The sequence below is a fragment of the Saimiri boliviensis genome, chromosome 3, assembly GCF_048565385.1.
Source record: "Saimiri boliviensis isolate mSaiBol1 chromosome 3, mSaiBol1.pri, whole genome shotgun sequence".
In the NCBI taxonomy this organism is placed as follows: domain Eukaryota; kingdom Metazoa; phylum Chordata; class Mammalia; order Primates; family Cebidae; genus Saimiri; species Saimiri boliviensis.
In genome coordinates, this window is record NC_133451.1 from 36,147,329 (window position 1) to 36,173,224 (window position 25,896).

Consider the following 25,896-nt stretch of genomic DNA (forward strand, 5'->3'; position numbering starts at 1 on the left):
CTAAAAAAGATAGTGTTCCTCTGTATGTGTAGTAAAATGAAAGGTCATGTCTATTTGTTTAGCATAAGAGATTTTAGAAGAGGAAATCATTAGAAGTTGGGAAACCACTAGAGGTATGTCGTTTTTGTTATATGAATATGTTATTAAGAATGGCCGAATGCAGATTAAAGTAGAATTGCTCTTAATTGGCCTTCAGGCTAATACAGTGGGTTGGGAATAATAGCACACCCTCTGTAGAACCCTCATATACCACGCTGAAATGATGGATACCAGTAATATGGCATCCCTGCATTCTAGCCCCTTCCAGAGGGGCTTTTGCAACCAAAAAGAACAGCCAAGTTAGATCTACTTCCTTTCTGGTTGTTGAGGCTAATACTGAGGAGGCTTGAGCTTGAGGCAGTGAATTCAGTTATCCACAGTCACCTTCAGTAAACCAGTTATATGAGATGGCTTATGTGCTAAGGAGAGAGAGATGACATGGCCCAACCAGAGATACATTTATACTATACCTGCTTAGTATTGCATAAGGAATGCGACTGAAATGAGTATTGCTCACAAAACTGGTACCTTCCCAAACTGTTACTCTCCCTACTGAGAATTGAACTATTCTGACTGAAAAAGAAGCTTCAGAGAAGAGCAGAACAAACTTTAATGATTTCTTCATCTGTCTTGTTTCATTCATTTAGTCAACAACTATGTATTTTAATCCTTTCTGTGAGCCAGGAATAAACAGCTCTGGCCTCTCCCTCAGAGAGCTTATCATTGAGTTCCAGAGTTTAGGTCATAAATTATGTGGACACAGATCTACAAGGGACTTTTCTTATTCTCTCAGCTGCCTGTTTCAGATGAAAAGAGCATGGTGAATACTGAATAGGCAGTCGAAGTAGTCAGAAGTACCGCCTAGGGAAGCCAAACCTGCAGTTCACCTTCCGGTGGATAAACACAGCTTAAAGTTTATGCTAAAATGCTAATCAACGAGAGGAAGGAACAAAAATGTCCCCAGATCGAACAGAAAGCATCTCATGGATATAATAAAGTAGACACATTGCTTTGGTTAATGTAGGCTTATATAAGAGGCCCTTTGTGTTCCCTCCTTATTTCTACTAGATAAGATGAAGATTAATTGAAATACTAAGTGCTATATAAGCTAATAGTTTTCTTAGCTTAAACCAGAAGTTCAGCCACCTAGAAGACTTGCTAAAACATAGATAGCTCACCCTGTAACCAGAGTTTATTTTTCAGTAGATCTGAGACAGGGCTTGAGAATTTGCATGTTCCCGGGTGATGCAGATCCTGCTGGTTCCAGGACCACACTGTACCAACCACTGGCTTAAGCTCTCTCAGCAACCATGAAAGGGTTGCTGCACAAAGCAAATAGGTGGCACCACTAATTTTTTTCTTAAGATGGAGTCTCGTTGTTTTGCCTAGTGTGGAGTGCAATAGCACGATCTCAGCTCAACGCAACCTCTGCCTCCCAGGTTGAAGCAATTCTCCTGCCTCAGCCTCCCCAGTAGCTGGGATTACAGGCACATGCCACCACGCCCGGCTAATTTTTGTATTTTTAGTAGAGAAGGGGTTTCACCATGTTGGCCAGGCTGATCTCAAACTCCTGACCTCAGGTGATCTGCCAGCCTTAGCTTCCCCAAATGCTGGGATCTCAAGTGTGAGCCACCATGCCTGGCCTGCACCACTGCATTTAAAATATTTAAATACCTGCTATTTTTCTCACTACAAAATATTATATATGTATACCAAAAAAAAGTTTTTAATAAAAAAGCAATAAACTTATTAAATGATCTATGTAAATTTAAAACCATCCAAAGATAGCCATTAATAATAACCTTGCTTTGTATTTTTATAAAATGTTTTTCATGTATGTTTGTGTATAGATATATACACGATAGTCTCTCTAACATATGTATGTAATATTCTCTCTATATGGTAATATAAAAACACTGGAATCATCTCTCTTTTTTGAGATAACGTCTCATTCTATTGCCCAAGCTGGAGTACAGTAGTGCAGTCTTGGCTCACTGAAACCTCCACCTCCAGGTTCAAGGGATTCTTGTGCCTAAGCCTCCCAAGCTGACATTACAGGCACATGCCACCATGCCCAGCTAATTTTTGGATTTCTTGGTAGAGACAGGTTTTCATCATGTTGGACAGGCTGGTCCTGAGCTCCTGGCCTCAAGTGACCCACCCACCTCAGCCTCCTAAAGTGCTGGGATTACTGGCAAGAGTCACTGCACCCAGCCTGGAATCATCTTATCTATACCAGTTTGTAACTTACCCTTTTCACTTAATATATCTTTGTAAACATATCTCTAAGTCAATATAGTTGTATGATACAATGTAGTACATCCTTTGAATGAACATTTAGGTTATTACACAATTCTTTCAAGAAAACCAATTCAGCACAAACTTTTTTTTAAAGTCTTTATTTGTATCCTTAATTATTTTCTAAAGGCAAATTCCCAGAAGAAAAAAATCCCAAGTAAAAAGTTAGATAGATTTTTGGGGATCTTGATACATATTGCCTGATTAGGCCTTAAATGCTGGATCATTTTACATGCCCATCAGCACTCTATGGTTATTTCTCACACCTTGACATAGGCTGAGTACATATTTGTTCATTGTTTTCCTGTGAGAGGTTTCTTTCACCAGTTTAATAGAGAAAAAAAATTCTCTCTTGTTTACACTTTGAATTTGGTTTTTTGTTTGTTTGTTTGTTTGTTTGTTTGTTTTTTAGTTACCAGTGGGGTTACTAGTAGTGTCACATTCAGTGATATCATACTTCTTTTTATTGTAGGCATGTGAATCTGAAGCTTAGAATTATGCTGTCAGTTCCTGACAGAGCAGCTCTTTGGTTTGAGGCTTTGCATGTTTAACATTTTTAAGGTTTAGCATGTCATTTTTCTTTGATATGAACAAAAAAATCTCAGAGCAGATTAGCTTTTGTTGTATTATGTAAACTTTGAGAAAGTAAATGGGCTGCAAAAATTCTTTATTTTGAATTCATCTGATGTGATATGCAGTCTCATTTCTCAGCCTGTGAATAATTTGTTGTAATATAATTGATCTAATTTTACTTAGGAAATCAACTATCCACTGTGATCAAAACAGAAAACTGATGGAGCAATGTATCTTGTTATCTATTGATTGATATTTATTCAGTGACCATGTGATGTGAATGCTGAAATGAACTTTCTTGGTGATACACTAAACTGAACTTTCTTGTTGATACACAGGGACTATTAGGTGAAAAATATGGGAATATCCGAATCCCTGGAGAAGTTGAAGCCTCAGAGTTTGAGATGATTTTGGATGCCGCCATAGAGGCAAAGCTGGAGACCAAGTTGCTGGAGGAGTGGTACTGTCGAGATGAGAACTCGGTGCCGGCAGCCTATTACCTCAGACCCAAGTCAGAAATGCTGAGAAGCAATAGAAATGCAGTAAGCTGCCTTTCCCTCCAGCCTGTGGATCTGTCCTTTACTTTCAGCCATTTACGTCATCCAGGGGTGATTCTGCACAGAAAATGCAGAGTAGACAGAAAATTACTCTGCCCTGGACTCCAAGTTTCCTTTTAACAACTAAATCCACACTGATCCTCAGGGAAACACAAATGAAAACCACAATACCACTTCACTTTACACCTGTTAGGATGGCCATCAAAAAGTCAAAAGATAATAGGTGTTAAAGAGGATGTGAGGAAAAAGGAACCCTGGTCCACTGGTGGTGGGACTGTGCACTGGGACAGCCTCTGTGGGAAACAGAAGAGCAGTTTCTCAAAAAATTAAAAATAGGACGACCCACTTCTGGGTATATATCCAAAGGCAATAAAATCACTATCTTGAAGAGATATCTGCAATCCCAGGTTCAGTGCACAACCATTCACAATAGCCAAGATATGGAAACAGTCTAAGTGTCTGTCAGCAAATGAAAAGATAAAGAAAATGTAGAAGGAGGTTAAGGAACATTTATATACATACACATTGTGATACTATTCACTCTTTTTAAAGGAGAGCAATCCTACCATTTGCAGCAACGTGGATGAACCGGAAGGACATTATGCTAAGTGAACTAAGCCAGCCCCAGAAAGACAAATACTGTATGATCACACTTATATGTGCAATCTAAAAATGTTGAGCTCATGGTGACAGAGAGTAAAACTGTGGTTACAAAGGTCTGGAATTTAGAGGAAATGGAGAGATGTTGGTCAAAGGGCACAAACTTTCATGGTGACTATAGTTAATTATAAACCTGAAATTGGCTGGGAGAGTAGATCTCTAGTGTTCTTACCAGCCAGTAGATCTCTAGTGTTCTTACCTTACAAAGGTAATTATGTGAGGTACTGGATTTGTTGGTTAGCTCGATTGTGGTAATCATTTCACAGTGTATACCTATATCAAAACATCACATTGTGCACCTTTAATAATTTGCTAAATTCAAAGCTAAGAAACCATCAATTGTCACTCACCTTTCCATTTAGCATCTCTGACTTTCCTTCTAGGCTAATTTTCCTTCTCCTGAAGTATATCATTTGTAAGTCCCATCAATGAAGGTTTACTAGTGATATTAATTGATTTAATATTGGTATTAAACAATAATTTAATGAAATATGTATTAATTCTTAATACTAATTGATTAAAGTACCATTAGTGGAACTCCCTTTGTTTACTAATCTGAAAATATTATTGTTTTGCCCACTTTTCTATAATGCATCTATTTATTCTGATGGGTATATGTCATGTTTCCTGTATCTGTGAATTCATATAGTCTCTTAATTCTAGAAACTTCTCAGTCATCATCTCATCAAACAATGTCTTTCCCCTGTTCCCTCTGTTCTGTCCTTGTGCTCCTTAATTACATGTATATTCGGCCGTCTCAGTCTGCTCTCCACGGTTTCTAATTCTCTTTCACATAATTGATGAAAATTGATCATTTCACATGATCATTTAGGTTTACCCCAATATTCCTACCCAGAGAAACAATATTCTTACAAATAATTACTCGAAATAGTATATGTGAATCTGAAGAAGAAAATGATCAATTCACATGATCAATTTTCTTATCTCTGTGCTGCTTTCCAGAAGATAACTTCAGATCATTTTTCCAGTTCACCAGTTTCTTCTTCAGCTGTGTTTGTTCTGTCCATACATTGAGTTTTCAAATTTGGCAGTTGTATTTTTTATTTTGTGAAAAGTTTGTGTGTGTGTATGTTTCCTGGGGAAGGAAGCCTTTGTAAAGTCTACCTATTATTTATAGTCTCTTTTAAAATTTTAAGTTCTTAGTTTTTCTTTAACATTTTAAACACTTCATTTATATTCTTGCATCTTATGGAGAGTGATGGAGTAAGGCTGAATCATGCCTGAGCATGATGGAAACATTATTATCTACTTTCCAACTTGGCTCCCAGGTTTATTATCTATGATATGTTTCTTAAAAGCAAATGAAAGAGGAAGAGGGAAAGGGTGGACCTGCTCATTGCATAGAATATTTAGGGAGACTGCAAGAAGGCATAGACATCCAACCCTCTGCCAAAGAGAATGTCCTTGATTTAATCCATACCAGGCAGTTCCAAGAGGACAAGCATGAGTTACCCACGGTTCTCCATTTCATGATCTGTGTATTTGTTGTTCTGGTTTCCAACGTAATGCATTTTGTCTGTGCAACACGAATCGTATCGGAATCCTTGATTTTTCTTCTTTGCCCTCACGTGTATTATTGAAAGTAATTATCTGTAACAATATTGTTTCTCTGACTGAGAATACTGGGGTAAACCCAAACCATTTCCCAGTTGAAGATGCTAGGAGTAAATATAGATAGCAAAGAACCAGATACCTCAAGAAACCAGTTTATAATATGATCTGGGGGATTTTCTCATATGTTACTATTTAATTTGCTGTAATTGTTTCTTCATTTATTTTTATGATCCACTAGGGAAATTTAGATTATTCCTAAAACCCCACATGATATTTCTGCATAAATTATTATTGAATAAGTGAATGTATGAGTAAGATTATCGTAAAGATTATATAAATGTTATTTTCTTGCTAGGCAGTCCTCCCATTTTATCTCTTAGTGGATCATCAAAACAAATGAAGCTAAAACAACCTCCCCTTTAACTTTCTCTTCCCTTTGGAGGACGCCAGAGAGATTGTTTTCTTACGGCATTTGTATCAAAACTCAAAAGCGAAAAGCATGGTATAAAAGAAAGCCCAACAAACACACCCTATTTGGATCACACCCTTGTGTAACTTGGTCAAGTTCACATGCAACATGGAAATAATTTCTAAGTTTCACGGTTATTGGGGGTATTAAACTAGACATTGTCTATAAAGCACTTATCATAATATTGGCACATAGTAGGCCTTCGAATCGAAATTTTCTTGTTCTTAAATACAATTTTTCTTTGATGATTGTAACACTAATTTCTCCCTTTTACATTTCTGTAGATGCAGCCTTCTGCCAATGCTGAAAATGAGAAGACATGGCAAGAGATATCAGATGAGATCAAGAAGATATTTAAGGCTGCTGTAAAGCTGTTGCAAGAGAAGGGTAAAATGAAACACGGCCAGGCTAGGAGGTACCTGTTCTCAGGTAATTTTCCCACACCTTCAGTAAAATAAGAAATAGATAAATAATATGTACATCTACTGCTTCCCTTTAATGCTCTGCAAATTTGATCTCATTTACTGCCGGGTGAAATTTAATTTTTCTAAATGTTCCCATGTTCTGGGGAAGCAAATGTTCTTTTGCTTTAATTCATAGAAAAGCCTTTCCTTAACTTGAAACCTTCTCTAGAAAATGTGATTTTAAAAGAAGCCAGAAGTGACACTGGATAGAATTGACCAGATTCTGCCATTATTTCTCAATTGAGCTGTTCATTCATCATTCACCTGCTTATTCAGCAAATATTAATGGACCTGTTGGGTTCCTATTTGCCAAGCAATGGGGAGACAATGCTTAGTAAAAAGGCAAGGTCTCAGGTCTCCTGCAACTTATTTTTTTAGAGGGAGGAAAATACTAATAAAGGATAGCCAAGTAATCAAATAAATGAACAAGATCATATCAAAAGTGATTGATAAGTATTATGACTAAAACGAAGCACAGTCATAGTATAACAGTGAGTGATAAAGGATGTGGGGGTCCAGATGTAGATCAGGTGGGCAAAAAGAAGATGACTTTTGACCTGAATCACAGAAGAAAATCAGAGCTGACAGTGCCGTATGTATCTAAGGTAGAGAATTCCCAGCAGAGGGAGCAACAGGTTCAAGACCTCTGAGAAAGGAACGTGCTTAGCTCATTCCAGGAGCAGGAAAAAGAAACAGTAGCTTTGCTTTTTTATTGTTGTTTTTGTTTTTGTTTTGTTGTTGTTGTTGTTCTTTTAACTTTTACAAGGAGGGAGAGATGAGTATAGAAGTTGAGCACAGGCCATCATAAGAACCTTATGTTTTATTCTGTGTGACACAGGAAGCCATCTGAGGGTGTGGTGCAAGGGATTTGGTAGAATCTAATTTAACATTAAAATAAAGACCTCCCCAGCTATCTGGTAGGCTCAAATTTAACATTAAAATAAAAACCTACCCAGTTATTCAGGTATATTTCAGTGTATACTTACCAGGTATTCTGTGCACAGAGGCTCAGCTGTTGGCCTTTCTCACCATGGAAAGAAAGCTTTATCATTAGAAGTTGCTCAGAAAACTACAGAACTGAAGAAATCCATCAGTCATACTTTCCAGGGAACAAACACAACTAGGTAAAAGTAGTCAGATGGGTAGCATTTATTTTGAAAGTTGATAGTAATAATTTATGGAAGGAAAAACTGTAATAGCTGCATTTCCAGATGGGTTTTGGAACGGTGTGGCAAAGCATTTGTGAAAACCTGAAAGGCACTTGATAATCATTCTTCCTGGATACACATGTGTGAACCTCAGAAAAGTTACAAACCATTTTGACAAATTCCAGAAAGAAGCTGTTTTTAAAAATTAGGTCTTGTTTAAAGTCTTCCTGAAAATACCAAAATTGTCAGGTATAAGTACTATATTTAGAATATATAGATTCGGGTTTATCCTTGTTTCTTTGGAAGCTTTAGCTCTGTCTTTGAGGCTCTGGCTCTTCATCTTTATCAAAGACAGAACATCCCTATTCCATCAAGAGCTGTTTTAGAAAAAAAGTACCAGTGAAGCTTTCCTATGATTTATGCAAAAGACACCAGTTTGGGGAAGGCATCCTCTTATTTGCAATCACACAACTCATGTGTTCGTTATTTCAGTAGCAAACACTTGCCCTAGCTGTCCCCATAGTGAAGAATTGTGTCCACATGGATAGCCAGGTGACGATCAGGAATTTCATGTGAGCCGCTGCAAGTGGACTGTTTTCTGCTTAGGGATCTCCTAAAGATTTACATCCTCATGACAATTTGATTTGTTTTGCATTTCAAACTCCTTTTAGGATCCTGTCTGCATAATCAAAATTGCTGACTTGCCAACTCTTTCAACTGGGTATTGTTATATTATATTTTTAGAAATCTTGAAATAAGAATACTGGATAGAACCTGTTAAAGGTGTACTATTTATGTTTTAATGTAATTTTTTCCCCTTTTTAAACAACAGGAGAGGAAGAGAAATAAATTAGACTCTAAAATGGTGCCCTTCTGAGAACATCAAAACTCAGGGCCTTGGGAATCTTAAAGAAGTTAGTTTCTCATGAATGATCTTTCTCATTTGGGTTGAAAATTTCCTCATGGATGGTAACTCATGGATGATAGTTATCAGAACTGGAAATCTGTTTCTACCATTACCTTCATTGGGTGCTGTCACTGGTTAAATTTCAGGACATTAAGGAGCGTGCAAAAACAGAAAATATGTGATATTCTAATAATGTCCTAAAATTCTAAAGTTTATGATATTTATAGATAGGCATCAGAAATTATGAATAAAAGTCCCCTAAAACCGTAGTCCCCTAAAATCAATAAGTCCCCTAAAATCAATAAAAGTCCCCTAAAAAGTAATTTTTAGAGGCAAAGCATGCACTTGTCCTCTAACAATAACTCTGTAGAGTTGTCTTTGTATCACAGCTCTCATTTATTCAGGGATATTTAAGTCTATACCATACCAGGCATTCTGTGTACAGCATTTGCCCTTGCTGAGCCAAGGTTAGATGGGCTCTGCCGAATTGGTTTATTTTTATTTCTTTTTTTGCTCCCTTTATGATCAACACTTCTGCTTGATACACTCTTTCCATAAATGTGATAACAATGTCAAGTTATAGTTGAGTTGTTTTCTGGGAGTCAAAGGTGGCAGGGCATATCTCTGATTATAACGCATTATATATAGATACTACAGTTTGACCACTTCCTTTCTCTTCATGGTACTCTCAGAATGTAGCAAGCTGATAATCCAGACTGCTAGCATTTTACGCAGATGATTAGAAAAGAGATGAGCCTGAGGCTGCTTTCTGTAGTAGCTCACGATGTCTAGATTTCTGGCATCCTCCCTTATCTACATTATAACAAGTTCTTACGCTTTCTTAAAAAGTAGAGTAGACATATGTTTATAAGCTCCATTAACTGGCTTCCTTAACCAGCTTGCTCAATTAAAATGCTTTGTAAAATGTATTGATGCTCATGACACAGCTTACTAGACACTGGCAGCTATGAACATATCTTTTTCATTTTTGAAAATTTCCTTTGAAAGGCTCTCATTACTGAAAAAATATTATCACAAGAGTTCCACTTAAAGGCACCATTTTTAAATAAAATTCTCACTCTTAATAGTTACATTATAGAATATATGTACATATATTCTAGATTTTGCTTAACAGTGGGGTTATGGCCAGCATATAATTTTTTTCAATTTATGGCCAGACCAGCCCTGTGTATTCAGAACCTCCCTGATAGAAATTCACAATCTGAGATTAAAGCACCTGCAGATTCCATGTCTGGTTAGGATCAACTTCCCGCTCACAAATGGCTGTCATCTTGCTGTGTCCTCGTAAGGAGGGAGAGGCAAGGAAACTCTCTGAGACGTTTTATATGAACATGACTTTCAGTCATAAAGGCTCTGCCCTCATGACCTCATCACCCAAACACCCCACCTCCTAATACTGTCACACCTGGAATTAGGTTTCAATATACAAATTTCTAGGAGACAAACATTTCATTTATAGGGCTCCTTAATGGATTATTTTTCTCAATGTTCTGTTTCCTCTCATCATTGTATACTAAGCAACTGTCAGCATGCCTAGAATACATAAGGTGTTCAATGAAGAGGAATTAGATGAAGGAAAGGGATGGAAAAGCAGGAAGAAAGAAGGTCAGCCAATTTTAAGACTACTTTCTTTATAATTCATTTCCATTTGTTTATTTCACATATTTTTAATTTTTCTCTGCACAATGATGTTTTCATTACTACTGATCCAGTTTAAAATTTTCTTATGGGGACTCAGGTGATTTATAATGTATATTTACTTGTGTCCAAGCATATGTATTGTAAGCCATAATATGGTATATGTTAGAGGAAGTTAGTAAGTCACTTTTCTGTACTTGTTCTGATGGACATCATAACAGTGACATAGATCACCCAAATCGATCAGTCATCAGAATATGAGTACATTTTGCCTTAAAAGTGCTTTGGATTGATATTTGATCATATCTATTAGGACTCAATACACCTCAAACAAAATGGTGAAGTCACTTTGTCAAGAACACGCTGACAAGGACGAGTTAACTAGCTACATCCTTCAGCCTCCTCCTTTTCCTTCTTCCCTGGCCCAAATGAGTCCCTCTTAGAACCTCTGAATTCTGAGAGGGAAACTGAGCAGCAATTGAAAATAATAGATATTAGAAATATCTACTATAAATTTGATATGCTTTCTTTATTGTGCTCGTATCCAGCCTCTTCCTAAACTTGGGGAGAAATTTAGATAATTTTATATAAAACCTATTCTTCTGGGTTGCTGGCTGGTTAGAAAAAGACAAGAAATCAAGAAATTATTCTAAAGATTACTCTGCTACAAACCATAAGCAAAATAATCTAACATTAATAACTAAGTATTGACTACTAAGAATGTGGTTGTGTTGCTTGTTCTAAGCAATAAATTCCTTGTTATACTTTTTTTCAGCTATAGAGGATGAGTTTGACTTTGCTCTGGGAAAACAAACTCCAGCATTTCTAAAGAAGTGTGTTTGCTACATTAGGAAAATTGCTAACATTGAGCGGTTTGTGAAAATCCCGGAGATGGGAAAATACATGGATATAACTGGAACAGAACCAAGGATTATTCGGGACCCAGAAGCCCAAGAGAAGCTGATAAAACTCAGGGATGAATTTATTCCTACTATTGTTGCATCATCTAATCTGAGAGTGTACACATCTGTTACTCATTGTGACATGAAACTAGGCTACTCCCAAGAAATAGAAAATCATTACATCGAAGGACTTGGCAAACAATTTTATGAGGACATGATTGACATAATTCAGGCAACAGTACAGCAGAATTTTGACACTGAAACTGATACACTCTATGATGAAATCCTTCAACATTCTTCATTATGTAAAACATACGCCTCATTTTATGAGTACAAATGTGAATCTCTCAACATAGTGCATAACTACATTCTTCCAAGCAAAACCGGGCACATCAACCCTCTTATTATATATGGTGGACCATGCACTGGAAAGACCCTTCTGCTTGCTGAAGTAGCAAAGAAGGTAAAAGCTTATTCTTTCCCATGGATATTTGTAAAAATTTTTACTTTTGGAAAATGGTAAATTAATCAAATTTATTTCTACTTTCTGTGTTTACTATGTGAATTATAGTTGGTCTTTTAGTAGTGAATACTTCATTGCTTTTCTTTTTGCGGGTATAACAGTTATATTAAGAGAGCAAAACTCGTGGAGTACAACTGGAAAGCAAATTCAATTTTTCTCTGTTCAGACTCATGTTGTGGGCTAGTTCCTATCCCTGACCCCATTTGGATGAAAACCTAGGCCAGTCTCAATAACTGTTCTCATCCCTTTCAGACAAAGACAAGCCCCTCTGGTCTCTTCTGTCTGCTAAATCAGTCTCAGTTCAGTCATTAGTATGACCACTGTAAGGTAAAAATGAAAATATCAGTCTACATTTTTCTTCCCCATCTGGGGCCTCTCATAAACAAGGCACATACAATGGGAAATGGGGATCTTCTTTATTTTTCCACATGGCTCTTCTTTCTCTCCTTTCCTAATCCCAATGACATTTATGATTCCTGTAAAGTTACAGTGTAGGGCATATAGGACAGGTAAGGTGGCCAGAAAGTTTTTATATAACCAGTACTGTTCTGAACTGGGCTGTGAACTCCCTGATCTTAGCACGTGTTGAAAGCTGCCTCCCATCTCTTTGGAGGTCTTTTCATGGCTTCTTGGAGGTCCTTCCCCTCCTGTACCTCTGCCCTGTCTTCCTTGAGCATCTCCTACCTACAGTTGCATTGACACAAGGGAATGCATCTATTTTTTAGCTGGTTACTTCCTCAGCTCCTAGACATCCAGCAATGCGCTTCCTCTCTACAGCCCAGCACACTCATTAGATAGGACTTGGGAAAAACAAACAGAAACCCTTGTTAGCTCACTCTAGCCTGCCGTCCACATGTAATACATGAGAAACACTTAGGTATTGCTTTGCCCTAAGGAACTCTAGATCTCCAGTCCAGTCCCAGCCCTGCAGCTCTGTCTCACTTCTCCATCACAGCAGCTAGTCAACGTTAGTCACTCAGCCTTCATGGTTCCCAGATGTCACCAAGTACCAGGGCCTGCATCCACAAGCTGTAGGGGCATTCTATAAGTGGTCCGCTAAACTCCCTTCAACTTGGCTAGAAGTGAAGGACAGGCATCTCTCTAATCTCCTTTTAGGGAGGGTGTGGTGAGAGATACAACCCACAGCACCCTGATTCCCACCGTTTTTCTCTGCTTCTCCAGTCTCCTTTTTCAGGCTAGAGGTGGGTAATCCACTAATAGTAGCAAAACTAGTTTTCAGAACCTCCCTTTCAAGTTCTGCGCAGCGGTCTGGAATCTCACTTTGGAATGTGGTATCTGCAGAGTTGGCTCTTCAGCCTAAACAGGATGAAATTCATTCCACTTGTTTAACCTCCTCTACCCTTACTGTCAAAATGTGGTGGTTTATTTATTCTGGTGTTATTTCTGAAGCTTTGTGTTGTTCTTCCCATGTTTACTCTCTTAAGAAGACAACTTTCTTTAACTTCATGAATATTCTCATAACCTGGCATGTGCTACATAATCTCAAATTGGTCCTCTTGAGGGCAAGAATAGAGACAGTTACATTGCACCATTTGTGAGAATTATGTTCCAAAGTAAACCCATAGACAAAATCAGGTATATTCCACTTACCTTCGAAAAGTCCATAGGAAGTCTAATTTGCTCTTCCTCAATATGTCAAGCCCAGCTGGGTTTTCTGCTTGTGTTAGAAGATCCAGCTCTTTCTTTAATTAAGCACCAGATGAAGTAGCAGGCTTGCATTTAGGGTCCACATTGTATCTGAATAAATTGTGTGCGCATGTGTTTGTGTGCCTTTGAACACTAATTTGTATGTGTATCTTCAAACTTTAGAATTATTCCAAGTAAGCAAGATAGTAATACCACAAGGGGCACATGAGAACTGAAACCAAAGGAGTGAACCTTCACATAAGCCATTTTGCACTCACCCTAGGGCCCTTTTCCTTGTGGAGGAAAGAAGCAAAAGGGCGGTGGAGGGAACAAATATCGTTCATTTTGACTAAGTCAAAGGTTCATGGGATGCATCTCCACGTGCTCTAGCACAAGAGGTCAGGACTTTTGTGGGATGTGCTGATTCCCTGCACAGATAAGCAGTCCCAGGGCAGAGAGCGTGGTAACTGTCTAGAGTTGATCAGTTTAAGAAATGGCTTTCTGAGCTCTTGCTCTTCTAGATATTTTGTCCAATAGCTTGAGTTTGTTTATTGACTATCCAGGAGTCAGGTCCCCCAAGAAATGTGCCTCTTTTCAGGTCTCCTGCCTGTGTTTCACTTACCTTCTCCCGGAGAATGTCTGACTCACCATCAACAACAACCTGTACTCTCCTGTGACCTCATGTTCCTTTGAGGATGCAGAGAGATATCTCATTTTTATCTCATGTGTCACCCAACATTTTCATGAGCATGAACTTGTGATGATAGGGCTGGTCTCTATAGACATCACATGTTCAGCATCATGTGACTCAGAGGAGGGAGGAGGATGCATGTCGTTATCATAAGCAATCATTGTAGAAACAGTGTTTTCAGATTTACCACCAAAGGATGGTTGTCCAAGGACAAGATTATCTTCCTTGAAATCAGCTTCAAAGGTTGAGGCTAAACAACAGCAACCAAATGTTAATTTTCCTTAATAGCTCCTTTTAAAACTGACATCCATAAATCTTTCTAATCTCATTCATGCCTTAACCTGAACTATCTCTCTTGAGGAACCAAAGTTCACAAACTTACCTCCTAATGTGTAAAATCACTCTTCCTTATCTAAGGCATATCCTTGGTAAATTCCAAGGATAACTGAAAGACTTTATTTTCCTAAAAATACTCATTGGAGTATTTTATGCCTTGGGCATATTTCTTTTTATTCTGACCTTTGAAAACGGAAAGATTCAACTTAGTAGACTCTTCACTTATTTTATCCTTTAACTCCACAGTGTTTTTTAAGAAATGAAACAATGAAAGGTCGGGTATGACTTCTACTCCAGCTTTGTCTCTTGGTGACTATTTAACTCTGAGCAATCATTTATCCAGCTTGTGCCTCAGTTTCCTCTCATATTAAATGACACTATAATCTCATCTGCCCTTCAGAGAGATTATGTGAGGATTGATGGCTGCATGTATATAAAATCAACTATCTGTTACAAAGCACGTTTAACAATGCTCTTTTAACCACCATTATGTGGATTTTGTAACAGATAAATAATAGTATGACCCTATAACACCATAAAATTATCTCTAAATCATAAAAGATTATGTTAACTGTAATTTCAGTATTGAATGCTTTTATTGCTTTCTAATTAATTGGAAATTTGGTCAGCCATATATGGCATTATATTTAACTTAATATAATATATAAATCATTACTTAATCCATTCATTAAACACTTACTAAGGACCTACTGTGTGCCAACAGCTGCACCAGGAAATGGGTATTCATTCAGTGATACAAAGTTGACCATACTAGATATTTAGATTTATAATTCATGAAACACCTTGTATCTTTCAGAATACAAGCTAAATATTGCCTTATGAGTGAAAAATACTACCTTAGTACATTCGGTAAGGGTAATCCTGAGGATCTCGCCTGTAGATTTTAGTGCACAAGTTTTGTGGCAGTTCTTTGGCCTTCTCAAAAGGTTTTTCCAATTTTTGGTCCTAGGCTATTTTCTGCATGATAGGGATGACCAGATTCTGAGCTCTGGAGAGAGGCAACGTTATCACATATGACCATGTGAATACTCATTACCATTCTAAACTCCACTTTTGTGTTTCAGGCTTATGGCTGGCTACATGAGGACACAGGACCAGAATCCGACCCAGTAGTCATCGTGAGATTTCTAGGAACAACAGACATGAGTTCTGACCTTAGGACTCTCCTTCTAAGTGTTTGTGAACAATTGGCAGTTAACTACCGGTGTCTGGTTCAAAGCTACCCTAAGAAGATCCATGACCTCTGTGACTTATTTATAAATCTTCTGAATGAGTCTTCACTGCAGAGACCTCTAGTCATAATATTTGATTCGCTAGAGCAGCTCTCAGAGAACGATGATGCCAGGAAGCTCTGGTGGCTCCCAGCTCACCTGCCCCGCTTTGTCCGGATAGTTCTTTCCACACTGCCCAACAAACACGGGATCCTGCAAAAACTAAGGTGCCTTATCCATGAAGAAGACAACTATATTGAGCTGATTCCCCGAGACAAGAAGATGTGCAGCCAGGTTCTCAAACACCAGCTGCTGCGCGTCAAGAGGAAGGTCACATCAGGCCAGCAGATTTATGTGAACAATGCATTCTCCAAGTGCACACTGCCAATGTTTGTGAACCTGACCTTCAGGGAGGTGAGACATTGGAGATCTCACAAAGACGTCGATGAATCCTCCCTCTCTGTTACCGTTCATGAAAGTATAGAGCAGTTATTCTGGTCCTTGGAGAAGAAGTGTGGTCAGAAACTGGTCTCTAGGGCTCTTGGTTACATCACCATGGCCAAAATGGGTCTGAGTGAAATGGAACTGGAGGATGTGTTAGCCCTAGACAACAGTGTAATGAGTGAGCTCAATGAAAACACCAGACCCAGCAATCCTCTGAGAGTACCTTATTTGTATATTGCAAGGCTCAAGGAGGGTCTCAGTGGATACTTAATAGAAAGACACGTGAAAAATGTCACGCTCCTGGTCTGGGCCAACAGACACCTGCAGCTCATAGCCCAGAAGCTATATCTGCAGGATGACAATGACCTGCGTGAAATGCACACCATCCTAGCAGATTACTTCCTGGGAGTCTGGTCAGGGGGCAGGAGGAAAACGTTCTGCCTCGAGGACGCCTACTTGAATGGCTGCCTTGACTTGGAGAGCAGAAGCTTGCTGGAGGAAGAAAAGCACTTCATGGAACAGGCTTCCTTTGACAGGCAGGCTCCAGACCAGCCCTGGGTTTTCCAGTGTAATCCGCTGGAACCTGACATCTTTTTCGTCAATCATCGGAAAATGTCTGAGCTTTTGCACCACTTGACAAGGTGTGGAAAAACCGATGACCTGCTTTATGGCATCATCATGAACTTCAGCTGGCTTTATACCATGATCAAAATTGGCCAGTTTGATAAAGTGCTTTCAGACATTGAGCTGGCTTACAACTACTCGCAAGAGAAGGAGCTGAAGTTCCTGGCCAGCACCCTCCGCAGCATCAAAAACAAGGTCATTGCATTTCCTGGCTCCCTTTCCGCAGAGCTTCAGCAAAGACTGCTGCCTGTTGTAAGCTCCCTGCCCAAACTTAGACATCTTCTTTTAGAGTGTGACAAAGACGGGCCCAAATATTGCTCCATTGTACCACTGCATTCATCCATGGATGTGACATACAGCCCAGAGCGTCTCCCCTTATCATCCAGTCACCTGCATGTCACAGAGATCCTGCCCACCTGTAACCCTAGTACTGTCCTCACAGCTTTAGAAAATGGTTCCATCAGCACCTGGGATGTAGAGACTCGGCAGCTACTCAGACAAATCACCACAGCCCAGTCTGTCATCCTGGGCATGAAACTCACCAGTGACGAAAAGTACCTTGTGGTGGCTACAACCAATAACACCTTGTTGATTTATGACAATGTCAATTCTTGTCTCCTGTCCGAAGTAGAAATCAAGGGGACCAAGCATGGAAGCAGCGCCACCTACATCAATGGTTTTACGCTGTCCGCCAACCATGCCCTTGCATGGCTCGAAGCCAGCAAAGATGTCACTGTCATCGATCTGCTGTACGGATGGCCACTTTACCAGTTCCACTGCTGGTACGAAGTGACATGCGTCCAGTGCTCTCTGGATGGTCTGTATGCTTTCTGCGGCCAATACCTGAACACAACCACCATATTTCATTTAGGGAGTGGAGAAAAGTTATGTACAGTGACATCAGAATTTTCAGGTGGATTTGTGAAGTTTCTTCTTATCTTGGACACAGCTCAAGAAATGGTCATGGTAGACAGTGAAGGAAGTCTTTCTGTTTGGAATACTGAGGACATCTCCAGCCCTCAGCTGACTGATGACTTTGATTGCCGAAGAGAAGACAGCGAGGTGGTCAGCATTGAACTTTCAGAAGACCAAAGTGCAGTTCTGATCTGTAAAGCCCTCAGCATTGAGCTCTTAGATACTGGTCTGTGGAAGGTAGCTGAAAAGTTCAGAGCCAAGCACAACGATCGCTTTATATCTGCCGTGCTGTCTAAAAATGGAGACTGCATCATCGCAACCATGGAAAATACCTCCGCTGTGTTTTTTTGGAGGCGGGACACAGGACAGTGTATGGCAAGCTTGCAGGAAATCTCAGGTTCCATTGTTAAGTTAGTGAAATCCAGTCACCACAATATGCTACTGTCTTTATCAACCAGCGGTGTTCTTTCCATTTGGGACATAGATATAATCACAGCTATGTCCAACATAGATAAGACTGGAAAACCCATCCAAAGTTTGTTGTTGCCTGCTAGAGGGGAAATCATTTACTCCCTGGATGGATCCGATTGTGTTCATAAGTGGAACTTCAGCAGTGGCTTCATCGAAGCAATATTCAAGCATGAAGGAATAGTTGAACACTGTGTGTTAACATCCACTGGAGATATAATGGTGACATCAGATGACAAAAGCAGCCAGTATGTCTGGCACACCAACAGTGGTGAAAACCTTTTTCGAATTAATGGGCAGAGAATATCTCAGCTGCTGATTACACACAATGACCAGTTTGTGGTCTCGCTCTGTGAGGAAAATGCCTCCAGAGTTTGGCGGCTCGCCACAGGCCACAGGGTCTGCAACATTCTGACCACTTTGCAGAATGCCTTTATTACCTCCGCAAATACCTTCGTGGTGGGAATGACTAAAAGCAAGGTGTTGGCAGTCAGTCTTTGGACAGGAAGTATCACCAAGAAATTTTGCTGTGAAGATGGGACCACCATCGTGAATTTTAAATTAATCCCTGACTGTCCTGACATCATTGTGTTTATCACATCGGCTGAGACTGTGAACATCTGGAGTCTGACGGATGAAGTGATCTGTCGGCGCGTGCAACTTCCAAACAACTTTCTGAAAAATCTGGAGGATTTTGAAATTTCTCCCAATGGAAAGCTAGGCATTATATCCAGGGGAGATGAAAACATCAACGTGCTAGATTTACACAGTGGTAAATTGCGGGTGGTTCACGCCTCTGGGATCATCTGGCGGCAGAGGTTGTCTCGAGATGGTCGCTACCTGGTATACATTTGTTTCCGAAATGGGGAGGAGGAGGATGAAAATGGTGCGATATTCAGTTTAATTGTAATGAGACTGGCAGATGGCAAAATTATCGGTGCTTGTTCCCTTTACAAAACACCAACTTTCCTTGCACTCTCTCAGAGGCACCTGAACATCATCGTGGGATTTGATGATGGGAGTATAGGGATATACACGGTAGTAGACCGCGTCGATGCTGCGCTGAAAATTAAAATTGCCACTTCAAATAGCAGACAGATTTTCAATAACGCAACACACACCTCCAGGCCAAAGTGTAACAGTTACTGTTTTAAAATATCTGTGGATTGCTTATGGAGAGAATCCACTGAGGTCTTTGCAAGAGACAGCCCCATCACAGTTAGCGACTCTACTGAGTCCAATGAAGCAACACCCACCAAGAAACACAACTCTTGTTATGAGCGAGTGTGCTCGGCCCTAGAAGCCAGGGGTCACAGCTATGCCCCTGATAACTGACAAAATGTTTTCCTGCTAAGCAGACATATATGATTTACGTACAGAAGAAAAAAGCAGTGTGCCCCAAATGATAAAGTATTCATTTCTTAAAAGACAGGAGCAACACTGGAATTCCCAGTGTTTTATTAAGATGTTCATGAACTGGACAAGCGGGAGGCTGGTTTGGGGTGCAGTCTTTTTCTCAAAGCGTATCCAGGAATGTCAGAGTTTCTAGTAGTAGTGTTTAAAAGGTTACTTCATCTGAAAGGTAGAGTCTAAAAGTTTTTAAATTAGCTGTGTGGTGAGGCAGCATAATTCATCCCATTGGTTAAGATGAGAGAGCCTAGAATTATATACAGATCATTGGAACAAGAATTAGTTCTACAAAGGTCAGTTGAAATCATGAAGACAAAGAGCTGCTTGACTTCGAATGATTGTGTGATAAGTAAACACAGCCTTAATCTCTTTACATTTTACAGTCCTGACAACTGTGTACACCTAGTCTGCAGTGAATGGTCTAAAGGTGCAAAATCATGTAACAAAAATACCTAAGTGTATTCCCAGTTTCCCAAGAGATCTGACCTGAAATGTGACCGTGTGGATTGGACTGGGGCAAGAACTAACTACCACTATCATAGGGCTACTGAACAAGGACAGTCAGTCTTTATTAAAATACAGTTGCAACAGTTGCATGCAAAGGTTTCTGCATAACAGAGTACAAGATTTTTAAACTGTTTCTTTCCTGGGTTGCAAAAGAACACATTTACTAAGAAACAACAATCTTTTCACATCTTTTTGAAATGCATATTTGCGCTGGGTGTAAAGAAGAATTACAGGAAGGGCATTACAAATCTGGTCAAAATACCTGTCCATTTCTATCGTTGTACTAACAAAAGTCTGTACTATTTGGTCAGTTGTAAGGAGGCATAAATTATTCCCTAAATTCTGGCAGTCGGTCTTAATAGAAAGCAAGCTTTCTCAACATGCCATCTCTGAGATACTGATGACATTTGCCTTACTCACATTCCTTCTCTTTTCTGTGTAAGATGCAGATAGATGACCAAATACTCTGGGACAAACTGAATATGCCTGTCTTTGTGCTAAAATATTCCATAAACCTTAAGGGTGTCCAAAGGTTCTTTATTGTCCTTGTTTGTAATCACTTTCTAACTTCTCCACACCGTCTGTATGCTTCTTTATCTGTTACTCTTCCTGATTGAGGACTCTTCGGAGCCTTTTATAGTCTTATCCATTTCACAGCTGTGAAATGATATTAAATATTGTTTTAAACTACTTCACCTGTTTAAAAGAAAACATGACATCTCAAAAGGTGAAGGTGATAGTTCTTTCTTCCATATCCTCCTCATGGCACGTCCTTGGATAACTTTTCAAAAGGTATTCGCAGTTTTGCTTTAGTTTAGTTTTCTTAGAAAGTGGAGACATAACACTTTACTAGAATAATGAACAAGGAACTGATTTGCTTTAGGGGCTGCTCTGCCATAAACTCATTGTGTATTCCTAGACAGCTCTTTAACCTCATCAGTGTGTTGTTTTTGTGACGTGCAAAAAAAAGGTAGTGATAGTTTCTGCCATAGCCCTCATAGGGACACTGGGAAGCAGTGTAATAAAAACTTCAGCAACATCGTGATTATTGATGCTAATGGGAAAAATAAACTGATCTAACCGACAGAGAACCCAAGTCAATGATATTTCCCTTTGGTAAGCAGTTTAACATTGTAAGCATTCAAAGATGTGATTCAGATAAAAATACCCAGCTCCATAGTGAAAGACTTTTTTTAGTATGTTACTTCTGGTTTAGCTACTAGCCAGGGAGGTGGTAGCCCAGAGAAGGCTACTCACATATACAGAGCACCTGGAATTGATTATATGAGTCTGTGCTTTTGAGCTCTTTAGGCAACACATTCCCATTCCTGTCATTATCAGTTGAACCTTCATGCCACACATTTCTAAGAATTAAATGCCCAGATGGATTAAATGTAGTATGTGAACGTTCCTCGTAAAAGCCAATAGAGTATACAAGTGACTTGAATGATTTTTCCTAACTTGTTTGCAACTGATAGCTCATATTGAATGTTTTTATGTAAACTTTGTATTGTTGGGAAGAATTACCCAATCAGAGATTTATATTTTCATAAATGTTACATTTAGTTAAATTTTGTTACAGAGTTGTTACACTAGAAAATTATTTCAGTCTTCAAACAATATACAGTCTTGTGTATGTATTATTTGTATGAATAAAAGATAAACTACTTAGATTGGCATGCTGTTTGTTTTTCTCCCCCATTTTTGGCAGATGTGATTAGAGGCCTTCAGTAATACTAATAATTGTTCATGTTTACTGTTTATGTTAAACCACGCACTGTACCTGGAGCTTCGTATGTACTTAGTCATTTAGTCTTCACAACAGCCCTGTGAAGTAGGTCCTGTTAGTATTCTAAATTTATAGGTAAGAAAACCTAGAAACAGGGGTCCAGGGAAAATAGCCGAACCACACTTCAGTGCACTCTCAATGTCTTTTTCCTTAACTCAAAGTCCATCAAAATAGAGCATTTAGTATCCAGTAGGCACGTAGTGATCGATAATGACCTATAAGATACTTTCCAACTTGCAGGTGGGAGACGGGCTAGGCTCTGAAGATCACTGGAGGTCGCTCAGGTTTTTCAAGTATCCAGAAAGAGTTGATGCATTCATTCATCAAATATTTATTTGGTCACACATTTTGCCGGAATCACAAAGGTAAATAAAATAGCTCATGCCTTCTAGGATTTAGGTTTTAACAGGAAAACAGGTAGGAACAAATCTGAGTGTAAGTGCAGGGGCAACGTGTAGGAAGGAGGAGAAGGATGATGACTGAGGAGTCGTCTCGCTCATAAATTCCCTTTGGTGAAAGAACAGGACCAAGGCGAGCCTTCCCACATGCCCTGTCTTCCATCTCTTGTCTCTTGAATCTGCGACTCCACACATGTACCAAAAAATATTTTTAGAAAACAGAAACAGAGCAGTATTGGTGAGCTTTGGTGATAATGCATAGGAAATAATTAGAGGAAATCTTGTGTCTGGTTGTCATGAAATAATTGGTCTCAGAAAAACCTTAAGGTTTTAAGAAAATAAGAAATTATTCTGGTTTATCGCCTGCATCATGTGGCTGAGACTAACGTGCAATTTACCACCACTGAACATGATTCCATTACTCACAAAGGGTAATATCCTTTAGGTTGAAACGGTTAAACCCTTCTCCTTTCAGTTCTCAAATAAAATGTGGAAAAAGTAATAAATATTTGCAAAAAAGCATTTCAAATAAATAGAGTTTGTTTAAATATCTTTCCTAGAGTCAAGAACACAACAAATACTGTGTGTTTGCTATGCCCGAGGCATTATTCCCTGGAATGATTTCAAAAGTCATGCATGACTCCTGCCACACAAAACCCTACAGCAGGCGTCCCCAAACTTTTTACACAGGGGGCCAGTTCACTGTCCCTCAGACCGTTGGAGGGCCGCCACATACTGTGCTCCTCTCACTGACCACCAATGAAAGAGGTGCCCCTTCCTGAAGTGCGGTGGGGGGCCGGATAAATGGTCTCAGGGGGCCGCATGCAGCCCGCGGGCCGTAATTTGGGGATGCCTGCCCTACAGTCTAAAACAGACACAGCTAAACCAGATGAGACTGATTTCAAATTTCGTTAAGAGTAAAAGCTAGGTGCTGAGGATACACTACAGAGGAGCAATTAATTCAACCTGAGTATCAAAAAGGTTGGCCCAGAGGACGTATAGCTGAAGCTAGAAGAATAATTAGGATATAGCTGTCAGTATCAGAAAACATTTCAGGTAAAGGAAGCTGCATGAGCAAATACGAGGAGTTGAAGCATATTTCAGCCGACTTCAAATGCTGATGGGATTTTAGACTTTATTCAGTAGTCAGTAGTGCTACCAAAGCCAAGGGCTCAGGCTAGGTAGGTCCTGTTGCTTGCTACACAGAAAGCCAATCACTAAGGCAATGAGTATTGTCAAGGAAGAAGGCTTTATTATGGATTATATTAGCCAGAGGGACAGGAGACAAGACTCAAATCTGAATCTCCCCTGGCTAAAGTTAGGGTTTATGTGGGGGAAGAAAACAGGTGGAGCAAGGAAGAGGAGCTGATTAATGGGCAGCAGGTGTCTAGCATCTCACTGTAAGCTCCTACAGGAAAACAGAAATTAGGGAGGGTTGAGGAAGAGGAATTGGTCAACAGGCAGCAGGTGTAAGCTTCCCAAGCTTCAGCGCTATTGGCATTTGGCTTGTTGGAAAATTGGGCTGGTCTCAACAGGAAGCTGGGAAAAAAGTGTGGAGGAAGGGCAGTTTCTTTGTCAGATAGTTTTCAGATGGAAGAGACCAGAAGCTGGGAGACCGGTAAAGACATGTCAACGATCTAAGAAACTGTTAGAACCTGATCTTAGAAGAGGGACAGTGAGACTCCTTAGAGTAGGGGCAACTCAAGATTAATTGCAGGGCTTAATGGATAGAGGTAGTTGATGAAGGGGAGAGAAAACTCAAATAATTCCAGTTCCAATTGAAATTGAGTAGATAGAATTACAAATGTAAAGCAAACAGGGATGAAAATGAGGAAAATCATAAAACAAACTTGCACCTAGAGAGTTTACAGGTAAGATATCTATCTAGCCCATTAGAAATATGCAGCCTTTCGCATGGAGAAATCTGAGATAAAAAGAACCCACTCAGTTATTTCTTTCTCAGGTGCCCTTACTACAATGCCTAATATGGTGTGGGGAGGTTTTTGGTTATAACATAAACTGATACCATAATTTTTTTAATGTTGTTTCTTTTTTACAACTATTTGACAAATTTGGAACCATGTTGATAAATCCACTCAAATAAATTAGCTTTTCTATCTTTCATAACTCATTGGCCGGGAACAATCTACGTACCAATAAAAACATGAGCACACCTAAAAAAAATGAAATTAATCATGGTGTTTTCATCCTGCCATGCATCAAGAAACCATAGGTTTTGTTTCCATATGCTTTGCAAGAGCCCCCTCAGATCTCAATTTGGCATTCCAAGGGAGCTGCGGGAAGTACAGATTACACTTTGTATGGACACACGGAGGGGTCAGTTTCAGGGTATCGACATGACAAATTACATAATACTGGTAATTTAGGGATACAAATAAAAGCAGCACCTCTGATTTTATAGAATGCCAACCCTCACTATTTAATAAAGGAGGGGAACTTCTCCAGCTACTTGTGTATATTCAGAGCAGTGGTTCTCACACTGGAGCGGGTACCACTTGCTAAAACAGATTTCTTCACCCTCTCTCCCCAACTATTTCTGAATCAATACGTCTGGGGTGGGGCCTAAGAATTTGAATTTTTACTACATTCTCTCAGATTATGCCAATGCTATTAGTCTAGGAACGGTAAACTTTAAAACCCAAGACAGGCTGGGCACGGTGGTTCAGCTTGCAGTCACATTTTGGGAGGCTGAGGAGGGCGGATCGCTTGAGCTCAGGAGTTTAAGACCAGCCTGGGCAAATTAGGGAGATCCCACTCCCATCCTAGTCTCCACAAAAAAAAAAAAAAAAAAAAAAAAAAAAATTAACTGAGCATGATGGGCTGGTGGGTATGTGCCTGTAGTCCCAGGCATTCCAGAGGCTGAGGTGGAAGGACCCCTTGATCTCCAGGGGAGGAGGTTGCAGTAAGCCGAGATGGCACCGCTGCCCTCCAGCCTGCGCAATAGTCAGACCCTGTCTCAAATAATAAATAAATACCCAAGACAAATACCAACGCCTTTTTGGACAGATAACCAACCTGATAAATGTTTCAATATCCTGTAGACACCAATTAAGTGTCGGCTTTATTGGACATGAATGCCGTTCATTGGGACAAAGGATGTAAAACCACATACAACTTCCGGCAGCAATCTACCACTTTACAGCGTGCGATCCCAGCGCTGCAAAATTAGAAGGATTCAAAAAATGGAGTCTTCAAATTTTCAAAAGCCTGGCAAATGTCACGTGAATGCGGCTGGAATCGTTAAAGTAGATACACTGAAAACCCAAGGACACAATGTTCATCCTTAGATAATAAATACTCTGTCCAGCTGTCTCTCCAGTATCCTGTTTTATTCTCTCGCTGGATGAGAGAAGAGGGTAAGCTAGGTGGCGCAGTTGCTTAACACATTTTTTATTTATTTTTTTGTGTTTTGGCAAGCCCAGCCTTTGCTTTGGAGCACAGGTGAAAACAATGTCCAGTCCTTAAGCAGAGTTCTAGGGTAAAGCAACCCGTGCTCCATCCTCTTAGGAATATGGATTGTAACAGCTACGAATGTGGAGCTCAGGAGATTGGATGCGGTGTTGTGATCAAGGTCCTAAGACCTCAGGAAAAGAAAGGGAGGGTGGGGGAGTGGGTGAGGAGGGGACCGGGAACCATGAGT

At 39.6% G+C, this 25,896-nt stretch overlaps 1 protein-coding gene across 1 annotated transcript in view; it reads left to right on the forward strand.

The window, feature by feature from the left end:
- NWD2 (NACHT and WD repeat domain containing 2) overlaps positions 1-21,719 on the forward strand; it is a 203,344-nt gene extending 181,625 nt beyond the window's left edge. Inside the window, exons 4-7 of the mRNA XM_003927503.4 lie at positions 3,249-3,452; positions 6,456-6,600; positions 11,125-11,714; positions 15,534-21,719. Coding sequence (XP_003927552.1) covers positions 3,249-3,452; positions 6,456-6,600; positions 11,125-11,714; positions 15,534-19,466 — 4,872 coding nt within the window. The 3' untranslated portion in view covers positions 19,467-21,719. The remainder of the gene's footprint in view (positions 1-3,248; positions 3,453-6,455; positions 6,601-11,124; positions 11,715-15,533) is intronic.
- Positions 21,720-25,896: the final 4,177 nt, after the last annotated feature.